This window comes from Gopherus evgoodei, chromosome 6 (assembly GCF_007399415.2).
Source record: "Gopherus evgoodei ecotype Sinaloan lineage chromosome 6, rGopEvg1_v1.p, whole genome shotgun sequence".
In the NCBI taxonomy this organism is placed as follows: domain Eukaryota; kingdom Metazoa; phylum Chordata; order Testudines; family Testudinidae; genus Gopherus; species Gopherus evgoodei.
Window position 1 is genome coordinate 93825848 of NC_044327.1, and position 15240 is coordinate 93841087.

General features: G+C 39.3%; 1 protein-coding gene across 3 annotated transcripts in view; it reads right to left on the reverse strand.

Annotated features, from left to right (window-relative positions):
- MAST4 (microtubule associated serine/threonine kinase family member 4) overlaps nt 1-15240 on the reverse strand; it is a 342363-nt gene that overhangs the window by 326089 nt on the left and 1034 nt on the right. For 2 of the 3 annotated variants that reach the window (XM_030566020.1, XM_030566019.1), the window contains exon 1: nt 695-845. In XM_030566020.1, coding sequence (XP_030421880.1) covers nt 695-821 — 127 coding nt within the window. In that variant the 5' untranslated portion in view covers nt 822-845. Of the gene's footprint in view, nt 1-694; nt 849-15240 lie in introns of those variants that run through there. The other variant, XM_030566014.1, reaches the window with a different exon arrangement.

A 15240-nucleotide genomic window follows, 5' to 3' on the forward strand; every position in this document is an offset into this window, starting at 1 on the left:
GTCATTCTATTTTTTAATCCAAGTGTCACGCGGCCAAACACTTTACAGAAGTCTAACATTATCATCACATTATAACCTTTATTAACCAAACCTGTAATCTCGCTAAAAACATTAAGTAAGTTTTACCAGATGTATTTCCCATGCTGATCTGCATTAACAACATTACCCTCCTTTAATTCTTTATTAATACAAACCTGTATCAGCCACTCCATCATCTGGCCCAAGGGCTATGTCAGGCTGACAGGCCTATTATTATCTGGGTCATCATTATAAAAAAAATTGTGCCTAGCTGCACTTGACTTTTACATATTCATTTTGTGGACTCTAGAGCCAGATTTTCAAAAGAGCTCTGCAATCAATAGCTCCCATTTAGGCTCTTAAACAATGTGGCCAAATTTCAGAAGCATTCACCACTCTGTAGCTTTCACTGAGAACAATTAAAAGCTACGAGGGGTTGAGCACTTGAAAACTCTGGCCTCTGGGTTAAGATTGCTGCTGTAGCTCAGAGAGTAACTCAGCTAATGGCTGGATCCAGTCTTTTCACACACAAAAAATTATTGAGGGGCTTGAAAGAGAGAAAAACACCTTAGATAAATGAGGCAAGATGTGTGTAAGATGGCACTGTAAGACTTTCAATGAAATCAGGTCCAAACAGATCAACTATGCTTTTAGTTTTCAGGCCTCCTATGCTCACCAGTCAAAGCTCCTCCAAGGCTTCCTCTTCTAAATGGTCTTCCATCTTCACTCAGCTGTCTTTTAAACTTGAATGACTTTCGAGGGCCAGAAGAGACTTCAGGGTTGCTGGATTTCCGAAATAGCATAGATGGAGGGGATAATATATGATCAAGCTGCAAGAAACAAAAAATGCACACTCTTTAAGGGTAGATCCCACAATAGAAAGAGACTATCAATATGAAAATCATATTTGTATGAAGATTTTTTTAACCTCATAGTGGGTTCACAAAGTAAATTACGTATAAAAAATTATATATTGCTAAATGAAGTATTAAAAAAATTAGGAAATGCCAGTATAGTTGCCTGTGCAACCTTAAGTCTGCACCCCTGTACATTAAGATGCAGTTTTTCATTATGTGATCTCACTCTTTTTTCCCCTGCAGGATCCCTGCCTCATTCAGGGTGGACACAAAAAGCCAAAATTAAGTCTGCATGGGCATTCACAAAACCAAAATTTCATAACTTCTGAGTGGTTTGCCTAAATAACGTTCTTTTAAAACAGTTAACATGTATATACTGCAACTTGAAATAAAAAGCCTCCAGATGGCAGTATGTCATAAACAACAAGCAACACACCACAAGTTCTAAGAAACCTATTTAAAACATCAAATAAGAACTTAAAGTTCCACTAACACTATGAGGGAAAAATTTCCATTTAAAAATTATTCTGTGTATAGTCAAATCATTTACTTCTGTTGTATTTCAAGGGAAATATGAATAAGGATGTTCGTTGTTTAGGAGATTATTGCTCCTCCTATTTATTCCTACCTCAAATTCCAATCCTCTGCTTGTGACAACAATTTGATTAGTGTGGAGATTGTTCTAAATATCATTTGTGCATTCTGCTATGATATTTTGTAACATCCACTCTAATTTCATTGCTTTTAATTTACATTTCTTTATCCTAACACTAGACAACTTTGGAAACATTTGATAACTTGCTAGAAGATCAGACTGAGTCCAAAGCCTGTATAGTGTTCAGAACTAGAAGGGGGGGAAAAAATAACCTTTCATTGGAATCAATGCTCATATTTCAAAATCTCACTCCACTGCGTCAGGAGCACGGAGGTGGGGGGGGGGAGATTTTGTGCCAGGATTTCTTTTTTTTTTAATTCTGTGCAGTGCTTAGACACCATGGAGTGAGATCTTGGCCTCACTGAAGTCAATAGATAAACCTTCATCAATGTCAGCAGGACCAGGATTTCAGTTCCTATTTCACGGGACTAGGTTCAACACAAAACCTTCAGCTAGATCAGGATAAGTAATCTTACACACAAAACAGAAGCATCAGAGCAAATTAGGGATCAAAATTAAGTTTAAAATATTAATGCTCTTATTTCTAAACTTCTTTGGGGCTGGGGGTTTAAATCAGTCCTTTGGAATCTATTTTAATTAGAGATGTATCAAATCTCTCTCTCTCACACACACACACACACACACCCCACTCTTCTAGTTTACAAACAGTGTTTTGGCTGGCCATGAAATACCAAGTCTCCTCATCTGCAGCAACATCATTCAAAGAACCTAATCTCATACTTCCATCTTCAGTTACTTAGCAATATTAACCTATTACATGTTTCCCATTGTTGCACAGCTTTAGTTTTTGAGAAGGAGAAAGTAAATTTATCCTGAAACAAAATTGTAAAGGATTGTTTCTATTTCTGATGAGGAAGGATGTTATTTATGTAATGAAATTTATAGCACGGCTCTCCTTGAAAGAAGCCTGAAAGTTCTATCCTTTGCAGGCTACTGAAACAGCACTTTCCTTATAAAAGTTGCACTTCACTGCAAGCCAAAGCTAAGGCAGCACCTAAAAAGATGTTCTAATCCACAACAGGACAGTTCCCCGTCCAAGTGAAGTGTTTGCTTCCAAAGAAGCACAACCACCAATTGAGAAACATTTTTAATAGCTCCTGCTTTCCTGAAATGCTTCTTTCACTCTGAAGATGTGCAGTATGGTTTTAAGCAGTGTGGTATGTGTACACCTTAAAAACAAATGGTAATTAGGTCAGATTAATGTAATGAACTGAACTATGTGATGGCTCATGGATTAGACTTTCACACATTTTAAAATAGTGAAGCAATGGAAAGACACACTTCAATTAAATCCATGCTCGTTCTCTGTTTTTTCTGGAATCTGTAAAACCACAAGAAAAGTGAGGTTTCCAAATAGCTAGGGGATAAAAACACTGTTGTCTCAAAGAAAGGTGGAGAGACAGAAGGGTTTTTGTTTAAAATATTCCTCAAATATTTAAACAGTTAGAAGTGTTCATGTCTTTTCTGTTCAGCACACACACCACACACACACACCTTGATGGTAGATTCCAGCAGAGCTGTTACCTGCATAATAGTAGCGTCCTTGCTATGTGTTTGGGGAATGTCATGATGCTGCACTCACACAGAATGGATAACCAGAGAGAGATACACATAACCAGATTCTACAGTACAGCTAGCCAGCCAATAAAGGAGCAGAAAAAAAAATTGCTATGATAGTCGGTAGAATTTCCAAGAGGTAGAAATCTGTGCTGAATTTAAAATTTGACTTTTTCTCTGCATGTACATTACCCACTGTCTCTCACCCAAGTTAGTCATTATCAGCTTCAAAGACTACAGGATGGAGGAGGGAAATGTATGATAGTGATTGGGGAGAAATTCAGAAAAGCAATGGATTACTTAACTTGTCTGACACAGCACAAAAACAAAATTAATTTATTAAAAACTGAAATACCGCTCAAGTTACATTGAAAAATCTCACATTTTGAGGAGCCCACTTTTGGAATACAAGAATAGATACTTCTTGGGGCTGTAAAATGGGTACACAAAATTTTTCTGATAGATTAGTGTATATATTTGAGAATCCTATATCTTGAACATACTGTGAATTAATGTTAGCCTTTGAATGTATACAAAAGAGGTAAGAACTGTATTTTTAGCTTAGCGCACACCATTAATGCCTTTATTGTTAATATTCCTATGAGTGTATGAATCCAAATTTATGCAAAATGCTTTCCTGACATCAAACATTTAAGAATTTCCTTATGAAACATACACACCAAGAGTAGCCAAACACATTCCAAATACTAAACTAGCTTAAATTCATTGTTATAAGAGGAGATTTATTTATTTATTTTTAAAGTTAAATTAATTTTTCTGCTCTACTCCCCACTGATTAGGCCTCAACTGAAAGAGTATGTCCAGATGTGGGCGCCACATTTCAGGAAGAATGGGGACAAATTTGAGAGAGTCCAGAGAAGAGCAACAAAAACATTACCTATGAGGAAAGATTGAAAAAATTGGGTTTGTTTAGTCCAGAAAAGAGAAGACAGAGAGGGGACATGACAACAGTTTTCAAGTACATAAAATGTTGTTACAAGGAGGAGGGGGAAAATTTGTTTTTCTTAACCTCTGAGGATAGAGCAAGAAGCAATGGGCTTAAATTGCAGCAAGCGAGGTTTAGGTTGGACATCAGGAAAAACTTCCTGTGAGGGTGGTTAAACACTGGAATAAATTGCCTAGGGAGGTTGTGGAATCTCCATCACTGGAGATTTTTAAGAGCAGGTTAGACAAACACCTGTCAGGAATGGTCTAGGTAATACTTAGTCCTGCCACAAGTGCAGGGGACTGGACTAGATGACCTCTCAAGTTGGAGCTCAATTATTCCATTTATGTCGGTGTCTAGAATCAGCTGCTTCCTAAAACGGCATTCCCCTTGCCTTGTCCTGACACTAGTACAGTCCTGGATCCTTAAAAGTACACCTGTTCTGCTGGAAAGATGGATTTCTCTTTTTTCTTTTTTAAAGAACACAAAATGTTAATCAATGGAATTCATCATGCAGGACAGGTGGATATTTAAGACTCCAGGGTTGCAATGCATCTGTATGCCAAGCTGTAACTATTACCAATATCAAAAAAGATATATCAAATATGTCAGCAGGCTAAGACTGCAGCCTTATGAACGTTAAACATTTACACATTACAGTCCAGTTACAAACTACAGCAGATGTCAATTTTTTGAAGTGCAATTGACATTTCATGGTAAACTATATGGATATTATCCTCCTTTTTTCTGTACGTCATACTTCATAATTAGATAAACAAAATGTTTCTTCTTAGAAGTTCATCTACAACATCTTACTTTTCACCTGAGCCCAAACCAGGGGCCTGGCAGTAGTGTTACAAACACAAGATTAAGGATTCCAGGAGAGGAAAATGTATGGCAATTGAGTTAATAAATTAAGATCATGTAGTCATGCAAATAGTAAGAAGATAAGAGAAATAGGCTGTGGCTTCATCAGTAGCTCTTTAAATTATCTGAAAAAGGAATCCTACAAAAAGTGGAAATTGCTACGGAGGAGTACAAAATAGTAGCACGAGCATTTAGGGACAAAATCAGAAAGGCTAAGGCACAAAATGAATTACACACAGCAAGGACTATAAAAGGCAGTAAGAAGAGGTTCTATCAATACATTAGGAGCAAGAGAAGTATGAAGAAAAACATAGGGCCTCTACTGAGAGGAGGAGGAGAGCTAATAATTGAGGACATCAAGAAGGCTCAGGTGTTTAGCATCTATTTTGTTTCTTCACTAGTCAATATTTTCATTAATGACTTGGATGATGGAGTATCGGAGAGCATACTTAAATAGCTTTTACAGATGACACCAAGCTGGGAGGTGTTACTAGCACACTGGAGGACAGGATTAGAATTCAGAACAACCTTGACAAATTGCAGAACTGGTCTGAAAATCAACAAGATGAAATTCAGTAAAGACAAGTGCACAGATCAACCCCTAAAATGGAAAAAAGCAAATGCACAACTACAAACTGGGGAATACCTGGCTAGGTGATAGTACTGCTGAAAAGCATCTGGGTGTTATAGGGGGTCACACAATGAACATGATTCAACAATGTGAAGCAACTGATAAAAAGGATAAATATTCTGAGGTGTATTAAAAGTAGTGTCATATGTCAGACAGTAGATAATTGTTGCACTTATATTCAGTACTGGTGAGTGCTCAGCTGCAGTACTGTGTCCAATTCTGAGCATCAAACTTTAGAAAGATGTGCACAAACTAGACGGATTCCAGAGGACAGCAACAAAAATAAGACGTTTAGAAAACTTTACTTATGAGAAAGGTTAAAGAAATTGGGCACAGTTAGTCTTGAGAAAAGGTGACTGAGGGGAGTCGTATTAATAGTCTTCAAATATGTTAGGGCTGTTATGAAGAGGACAGTGATCAATTATTCCCCATGCCCACTGAAAGTAGGACATGGAGCAACAGTCTTAATCTGCAGCAAGGGAGATTTAGGTTAAATATTAGGGCAAAATCTTTCTAACTATGGGCATGTCTGCACGGCAGTGGGAAGCAAGCCTCCCAAACCAGGTAGACAGATGCACACTACCGAGGCTTGAGCTAGCAAGCTAAAAATAGCAGTGTGGACAATACGCCATGAACGGAGGCTCAGGCTAGCCACCTAAGTTTGAACAAAGTTGTTGACCTGAGCTGGGAGGCTCACTAATTTTTTTTTTTAAAGGACATATTTCAAAATATACCGCTAACCCAATATAACACGACCTGATAAAACATGAATTCGGATATAATGCAGTAAAGCCGTGCCCCGGAGGAGCTGCGCACTCTGGCGGATCAAAACAAGTTTGATATAACATGGTTTCACCGATAACACGGTAAGCTTTTTTGGCTCCCGAGGATAGCATTATATTGAGGTAGAGGTGTACTTATCTTTTCTGACCATCTCTAATCTCTAAATAGAAGGCATATTCAGATTTCCTACTTGGTATTAAAATATAGGTGTAGGTTTTAAATGACTTATTCCAAAGTACTCATGCAAAACATAGGGCTGCAGGTGTTTAATTTGTTACTCTTAAATACAGCAAGATTTAATATCCATTATATCTTTCAGACAAACCATATACATACACACATTTCTTAAAATACAGTGTTTGCTGTCATTCATGCCAAAAATCATTTTAACCTTCAGGCATCAAATGTAAAAAAAAAAGAACGTACAATAAACTCAAAACATGTACAGAATTTCGGGTTGAAAATGAAAAGGGTTTGCTGAGCATTTAGTGCTAAACTGTAGGCCAGTCTCTATTTTAGGGCTTCTGTTCTAAAATAAAGACCTAATTCCTGCTGTTAAGAATGTAAGCACCAGGGTGTCCACTGTATCTTATCTCAACGACTGAAGGGAGCCATGCAGCAGGATGAAAAGTATCTTGCTCAAATTCTACCCAGGTAAGACTGACATGATTCTGATAAGCAGAGAGAAGCATTTTGAGTATCCAGTAGGAATTCTGATCTCACTTTATAGAGCATGCCTGCTGCATTACTGCCTGTTGGTAGAGACCTTATATGCCACCCTTTGGCACATACTATAGACTCAGACTCTAGGACTGGAAGGGACCTCGAGAGGTCATCGAGTCCAGTCCCCTGCCCTTATGGCAGGACCAAATACTGTCTAGATCATCCCACATAGACATTTATCTAACCTACTCTTAAATATCTCCAGAGATGGAGAGTCCACAACTTCCCTAGGCAATTTATTCCAGTGTTTAACTACCCTGACAGTTAGGAATGTTTTCCTAATGTCCAACCTAAATCTCCCTTGCTGCAGTTTAAGCCCATTGCTTCTTGTTCTATCATTGGAGGCTAAGGTGAACAAGTTTTCTCCCTCCTCCTGATGACACCCTTTTAGATACCTGAAAACTGCTATCATGTCCCCTCTCAGTCTTCTCTTTTCCAAACTAAACAAACCCAATTCCTTCAGTCTTCCTTCATAGGTCATGTTCTCAAGACCTTTAATCATTCTTGTTGCTCTTCTCTGGACCCTCTCCAATTTCTCCACATCTTTCTTGAAATGCGGTGCCCAGAACTGGACACAATACTCCAGATGAGGCCTAACCAGCGCAGAGTAAAGCGGAAGAATGACTTCTCGTGTCTTGTTTCCAACACACCTGTTAATCCATCCCAGAATCATGTTTGCTTTTTTTGCAACAGTATCACACTGTTGACTCATATTAAGCTTGTGGTCTACTATGACCCCTAGATCTCTTTCTGCCATACTCCTTCCTACACAGTCTCTTCCCATTCTGTATCTGTGAAACTGATTGTTCCTTCCTAAGTGGAGCACTTTGCATTTATCTTTATTAAACTTCATCCTGTTTACCTCAGACCATTTCTCCAATTTGTCCAGATCATTTTGAATTTTGACCCTGTCCTCCAAAGCAGTTGCAATACCTCCCAGTTTGGTATCGTCCGCAAACTTAATAAGCGTACTTTCTATGCCAACATCTAAATCGTTGATGAAGATATTTAACAGAGCCGGTCCCAAAACAGACCCCTGCGGAACCCCACTTGTTATACCTTTCCAGCAGGATTGGGAGCCATTAATAGCTACTCTCTGAGTACAGTTATCCAGCCAGTTATGCACCCACCTTATAGTAGCCCCATCTAAATTGTACTTTCCTAGTTTATCTATAAGAATATCATGCGAGACCGTATCAAATGCCTTACTAAAGTCTAGGTATATTACATCCACCGCTTCTCCCTTATCCACAAGGCTCGTTATCCTATCAAAGAATGTTATCAGATTAGTTTGACATGATTTGTTCTTTACAAATCCATGCTGGTTATTCCCTATCACCTTACCATCTTCCAAGTGTTTGCAGATGATTTCTTTGATTACCTGCTCCATTATCTTCCCTGGCACAGAAGTTAAACTAACTGGTCTGTAGTTTCCTGGGTTGTTTTTATTTCCCTTTTTATAGATGGGCACTATATTTGCCCCCTTCCAATCTTCTGGAATCTCCCCCGTCTCCCATGATTTCCCAAAGATAATAGAGGAGGTATCTGAGCCTCTAGCTATTAACTCCTTGAGTATTCTATAATGCATTTCATCAGGCCCTGGTGACTTGCAGGCATCTAACTTTTCTAAGTGATTTTTTACTTGCTCTTTTTTAATTTTATCTTCTAAACCTACCCTCTTCCCGTAAGCATTCACTATACTAGACATTCCTTCAGACTTCTCAGTGAAGATCGAAACAAAGAAGTCATTAAGCATCTCTGCCATTTCCAAGTCTCCCGTTACTGTTTCCCCCTCCTCACTGAGCAGTGGGCCTACCCTGTCCTTGGTCTTCCTCTTGCTTCTAATGTATTGATAGAAAGTCTTCTTGTTTCCCTTTATTCCCATAGCTAGTTTGAGCTCCTTTTGTGCCTTTGCCTTTCTAATCTTGCCTCTGCATTCCTGTGTTATTTGCCTATATTCGTCCTTTGTGATGTGACTTAGTTTCCATTTTTTATATGACGCCTTTTTATTTTGTAGGTCACACAAGATCTCGTGGTGAAGCCAAGGTGGTCTTTTGCCACATTTTCTATCTTTCCTAACCATCGGAATAGCTTGCTTTTGGGCCCTTAATAGCGTCCCTTTGAAACACTGCCAACTCTCCTCAGTTGTTTTTCCCCTCAGTCTTGATTCCCATGGGACCTTACCTATCAGCTCTCTGAGCTTACCAAAATCTGCCTTCCTGAAATCCATTGTCTCTATTTTGCTGTACTCCCTTCTACCCTTCCTTAGAATTGCAAACTCTATGATTTCATGATCACTTTCACCCAAGCTTCCTTCTACTTTCAAATTCTCAATGAGTTCCTCCCTATTTGTTAAAATCAAGTCTAGAACAGCTTCCTCCCTAGTAGCTTTTTCAACTTTCTGAAATAAAAAGTTGTCTGCAATGCAGTCCAGGAACCTATTGGATAGTCTGTGCCCCGCGGTGTTATTTTCCCAACATATATCTGGATAGTTGAAGTCCCCCATCACCACCAAATCTTGGGCTTTGGATGATTTTGTTAGTTGTTTGAAAAAAGCCTCATCCACCTCTTCCACCTGATTAGGTGGCCTGTAGTAGACTCCCAGCACGACATCACCCGTGTTTTTTAACCCTTTTAGCCTAACCCAGAGACTCTCAACATTTCCATCTCCTATGTCCATCTCCACCTCAGTCCAAGTGTGTACATTTTTAATATATAAGGCAACATCTCCTCCCTTTTTCTCCTGTCTATCCTTCCTATGTAGACATCGGACCCAGAAGAGCCTCATAAACCCCTACGCACCCCTTTCTTCCTTCTGCCAGTTGGCACCAAAGTGTCCCTGGGTCACAGTGGAGTTATATGAATGTAAAAAATCATTGAGAGAGCTGACACAGGCCCAAAATATTAAACAGAAGCCTACATTTACACATAGAAATGATGCACACATATATACGCACTCGCTCACTCGCCAGAGTATGTCTGCAACCTTTGTGAAAGACTATAATCAAGAGTAAAAAAGCAGGTTTTTTTAGTTCCAATTAATTTAATTGATATTAGAAACAGACAAAGTGAACATAGAAATGGCCAATCAGCAATATTAGACCAGCTAAATAATTTTCAACAAAATTTAGATGGCTGGCAATACCCCATACCCTGAATGCTGACCCACCAGTGGGTTTGAGGCATACTGCTCAGCAGCAAGGAAATTCCCTTCCCTTCCCTTCTTGTCCTGTGATCTTTTCCTTCTTCCATCTTGGCAGGGGGAAAGAAAAATTGCTCTGAGGTTCTCAAATCTTATAGGCGTCTACTGCTACATCTGTCTTGTGCAGAAGCTAAATGAGTACAGGGGGAGTTTCATGAGTAAGCCTGCAGATAGGTGTGCCAAACACTCTAGGCTTCTGTTAAGAGTAAGAAACACAACTGATCAGTCATGGATTGGTGAAATCTATAGGGCAAGGAACCAAATTTGCTCTTGTGCATTCAGTGGTGTTACTGGGAAAATGCAAACATTCAGGATAAATAATAGAATGTTAGATTGTCCCACAGAAGCCCCACATATGCCTGCAGCCTTCTAAGTTCCATGTGACTAATTGGACAAACTCAGTTTTCTGAACAGAAAATTAATGCTCCACACTAACTAAGCCTGAGATCTAAACAGTGCTGAACTCTGATAGAAAAAAAAATTAAAGGGGACAGGGTGAGGGCGATATGCTTGGTTACCATAGGAAAAAAAGACATGACAGCAAAAGAGCAAGCCACTCTGAAGAAAACGTTAGTTTTGAAATTTGTAAACAGTCTCCACAGATAAACTAAAACACTATAATTGTCTACTTCTTGCAATCTGGTGTGCCAGCTATAAACAGCAGTACTCATTGCCCAGTAGAGTACTGCTAAAAAACCACTACCAATATTTTATGTGAAGTCTAGAATATGTATTTGACACAAGAACATATAATTGGTACCTACAGGACAAAATACTGAAGATATTCTTTCACTGATTTGCCTGTAGGAAAAACAAACTATAAAAGAAGACTATGCCCATGAGTTTCTCACTAGTTTAAGCGATTTTAATGGTATATTTTCTATCAGTTGTTAAATTGTTATTGCACTGTTAAATGCCTGAAAGTAACACTTCCTCTCCCCCTACACACACACATCCTTTTCTTTTTGGCACAGACGCATTTTTGTTCCCTCATACAGCAAAGTCTAACTGTGTTTTACTTCCTTGTCTAATATTAGCAGTCTTGGCAATTGTGCGTGTTTGTGCTCTCTGCTAAAGCACAAAATAAAGCATTAGCAGCCATGGCTATTTTTCTTCACAAAAATGAGATATTAGGTATTAAGAAAGTAAGAAAAAGACAGACTTCTAAAGCCACCATTGACAAAACTCAAGTACAAAACTCGTACTTTGATGACTTTCACGATGGTATAAGAAAGCCAATTACAAATGCAATACTTCATTAAATATTTCCATATGCCACAGGGAATTTAATATTATTTTATCAGTGTGTATTATACACAGAGACTTTGGGGCAGAAAGGGAATAAATATCACTGGCAGATGCTAAACTGACAAGGATTCAACTATAATAAACTTTCCTTCAAAATCACCTTCAATTCCAGAAAAAAAAATTGAGGTACATTAAGACGACGACTTATTCATCTCCATCAGTTGTTGACACCATCATCATTTGGTTAGTGAAAAAATGCTTTAATTTGCTGAAGAGAACATATATCTTCAGGAAGGAAATTTTTCTATTTACCATGAATACTAATGAAGTGAGAGCAGTTTAGTTCATTTGTAAAATCCATTTCTAGTCAGTCACCATTGAGCTCCTAACCTTACCTAAAAAGGTTTCATTTGCTCAGTTGCCTCAGTCAGCTAGTTGTTTATTCAAGTCTATGCACTCCATCCATGTTCAATTAGGTCTCACTCTCTCCTCAGTTACATTGAAATTAAAAATAAAAATGCAAGGTAAAACGTTGCTAATACCACTGACCAGCTTGTTTTAACAACCCACATTTACAACAATTGCAGTTCCAAGCAGCACAGAAGGTCTCTACCAAAATACTGCATTTTTTGTGAAATCCAGCCACTAATAAAATTCCATTCATTAACGTACTCGCTTGGCAAGTGTAAAACATTTTTTGGCCCCAGAAGCTTGTAATAAATTGTTTTGAGCACTGAAGTATTTCTGAATTCCACATTTATTTATTTAAAATAATTAAAATACCCATTACTTGCCTTGAACAGAGACAATATTTTTCTAGGTCAAATCAATTATATTTTGTGTAGACCATTAAAAATAATGCATAATCCTTTTGGCCCTATGAAGCTTCCAATCCACAATCATTTTCCTTAGAAATAATGTCTATCAAAGGATTCAGTGAACATTATGCAAGTCAGGTACAAAGCAAAGGAAAAGAAAACCATGGTAAAACAGGCTTAGAGGAGGGGGTTCTCAGTATGTAATAAAGCTGAAGTTGATCTGTAAATCAATGCATGATGACTGAAAAGCTATTCATGAGAAGGACTTGCATAGTTAATTTACACTTTGATATGGAAAAAAACGTGCTTTACTGGGTGTATTAGTGCAAATGCTATGTGCATATACTTGACTGCAAGATGCATAACTGCCCATTTGCAACTTTTGGTATTTTTAAACTACATAAACTGTGTATCTAGCACCAGAAATTTTAGTTTAACTCTGCAGTCACTGAGCTTCACATTTAACATCGTTCTTAAACTTTTAAATAATGCAATATTGCCACAAGAGACTATGCAGACAAGGGCTTTTTAATCTTTTCCATACCATGCCTGAGATAGTTACAACATATTTCAGCATAGTTCAGTGGGAAACATACACTTGAAAATTTGCTCAAAGTGAACTGAAACAAGGCATTTAGCGGCTTGGTAATTTTTCAATAGACCTGTAACATCATAAATCAACACCTGAATCTCTTTTCTTAATTGTAGTTAAGATATCCGAAGCTCTCACACACAAAAAAAATAGCGAAAGATTCTAGAGGCCTAATGACAAGTGTAGATGGGAGGAAGAGCACGGCCCAAATCACTTGTACCTAATTTGTCCTCTTTGTTAAGGGCAATAGTGAAAAACTACTCATTTTTTAAAAGCCTCCATTCATTTCACATCTTCTGGCAGCTGTCATTTGTCAGTCTCGGACTACTTTAAAATGAGTACATCTAGGTGTTGTTAACAGAAGTCGATGTTACTGAAGGGGCTTAGCAACATCACCTGGCTCAAATAACCCATTCAAAGACTTAAAGGAGAAAAGAAGTTACAAGAAGCCAGGAGAATATGGGAAAAGAGAGAGAATGCAGTCAGAACAGAATCTGTACTGTACTGTTGCTGTCCCTGTTTCCATTTCATCTGATCTAAGCAGACAAACATGGCATCCCAATCCCACCTATCCCAATCACTGCAGTACCGAGGATCTGTGCTTAATATAAAAAGCACTTCATATTTTCATTCACCCTCATACTTCTCGCTCTCTCTAGAACAGGTCTGCACAACATATGGCCCGAGGAGGCTCACTGTGTGGCCCACGGGGGGATTCTAAATCCTACGCATATGGCGCTCTGCGGGCAGCCCAGAGCCTTTTGAATCCGGGCCGGGAATCAAAGGGCTCTGGGTTGCCCGCAGCGGCGGGGAGCCCAGAGCCCTTTAAATCCCAGCCACGGCTCCAGCGGATGGGCTGGGGCTGGGATTTAAAGGGCTCGGACTCCCCTCAGTGGCAGGAGCTCTGCCTTTAAATCCCTGCCCCAGCCCCGCAAAGCTCCAGGTTCCCCCAGCCACCGGAGCCCCGGGCCCTTTAATTTGCCCTTGAGGGCTTCCAGCCACCTCTTCAGCTGGGAGCCCCTAGTTGATTTAAAAACAAGTATCACCTCCCCACCCCCTGTCATAAACAGATAGCTAAGGGTTAATGTCTCTTTCACCTGGAGCACCTGACCAGAGGACCAATCAGGAAACTGGATTTTTTCAACTTTGGGTGGAGGGAATTGTGTGTCTGAGGTCTTTGTTTTTCTGGCTGCCTGCTTTCTCTGAGCTTTGGAGAAGTAGTTCTGTTTTCTAATCTTCTGTTTCTAAGTGTAAGGACAAAGAGATCAGATAGTAAGTTATATGGTTTCTTTTCTTTGGTATTTGCATAAATATAAGTGCTGGAGTGCTTTGATTTGTATTCTTTTTGAATAAGGCTGTTTATTCAATATTCTTTTAAGAAATTGCCCTGTATTGTGTCATCTTAATACAGAGAGACTATTTGTATTTTTTCTTTCTTTTTTATATAAAGCTTTCTTTTAAGACCTGTTGGAGTTTTTCTTTACTTCAGGGAAATTGAGTCTGTACTCACCAGGGAATTGGTGGGAGGAAGAAATCAGGGGAGATCGGTGTGTGTTGAATTGGCTAGCCTGATTTTGCATTCCCTCTGGGGGAATAGGAAAGTCCTTTTTGTTCCAGGACCGGGAACGGAGAGGGGGAGTCACTCTGTTTGGATTCACAGAGCTTGTGTCTGTGTATCTCTCCAGGAGCACCTGGAGGGGGGGAGGGGAAAAAGGATTATTTCCCTTTGTTGTGAGACTCAAGGGATTTGGGTCTTGGGGTCCCTAGGGAAGGTTTTTCAGTGGGACCAGAGTGCCCCAAAACACTCTAATTTTTTGGGTGGTGGCAGCAGGTACCAGGTCCAAGCTGGTACTGATACCCCCAACCTTCCTTTTTGGTCTCCAGCTGTTTTGGTGGGATGGCGCTGGAGAAGGAGGGTTTGTTTCTGCAGGGCTGGGCGGTGCTGGGGTGGGGTGGGGTGCTTCCACAGAGCCAGGAGGTGCTTGGGGGGGGTGTTTCAGCGGGGCCGGGGGGAGTTGGCCCTCAGCTGTTTTCTTTAGAATAATGTGGCCCTCGCCGCTTTATAAGTTGTGCAGACCTGCTCTAAAACGTGACATACACTTAATACTCCATTATTAAAACAATGCCATTGGTTGAAATAAAAAAAAAAATCCCTATCTTGAGGACCCTGGAGTCGAAAATCAGACCAAGAATTACACCATTGATGAGGACAGTAACACACTGTGAATCTTACCAGAAAAATATATTAATATATACAATAATATATATCATAAATAATAAAGGAAAAGTAGTAATTGAACACACTCAGAACAAACATCCATA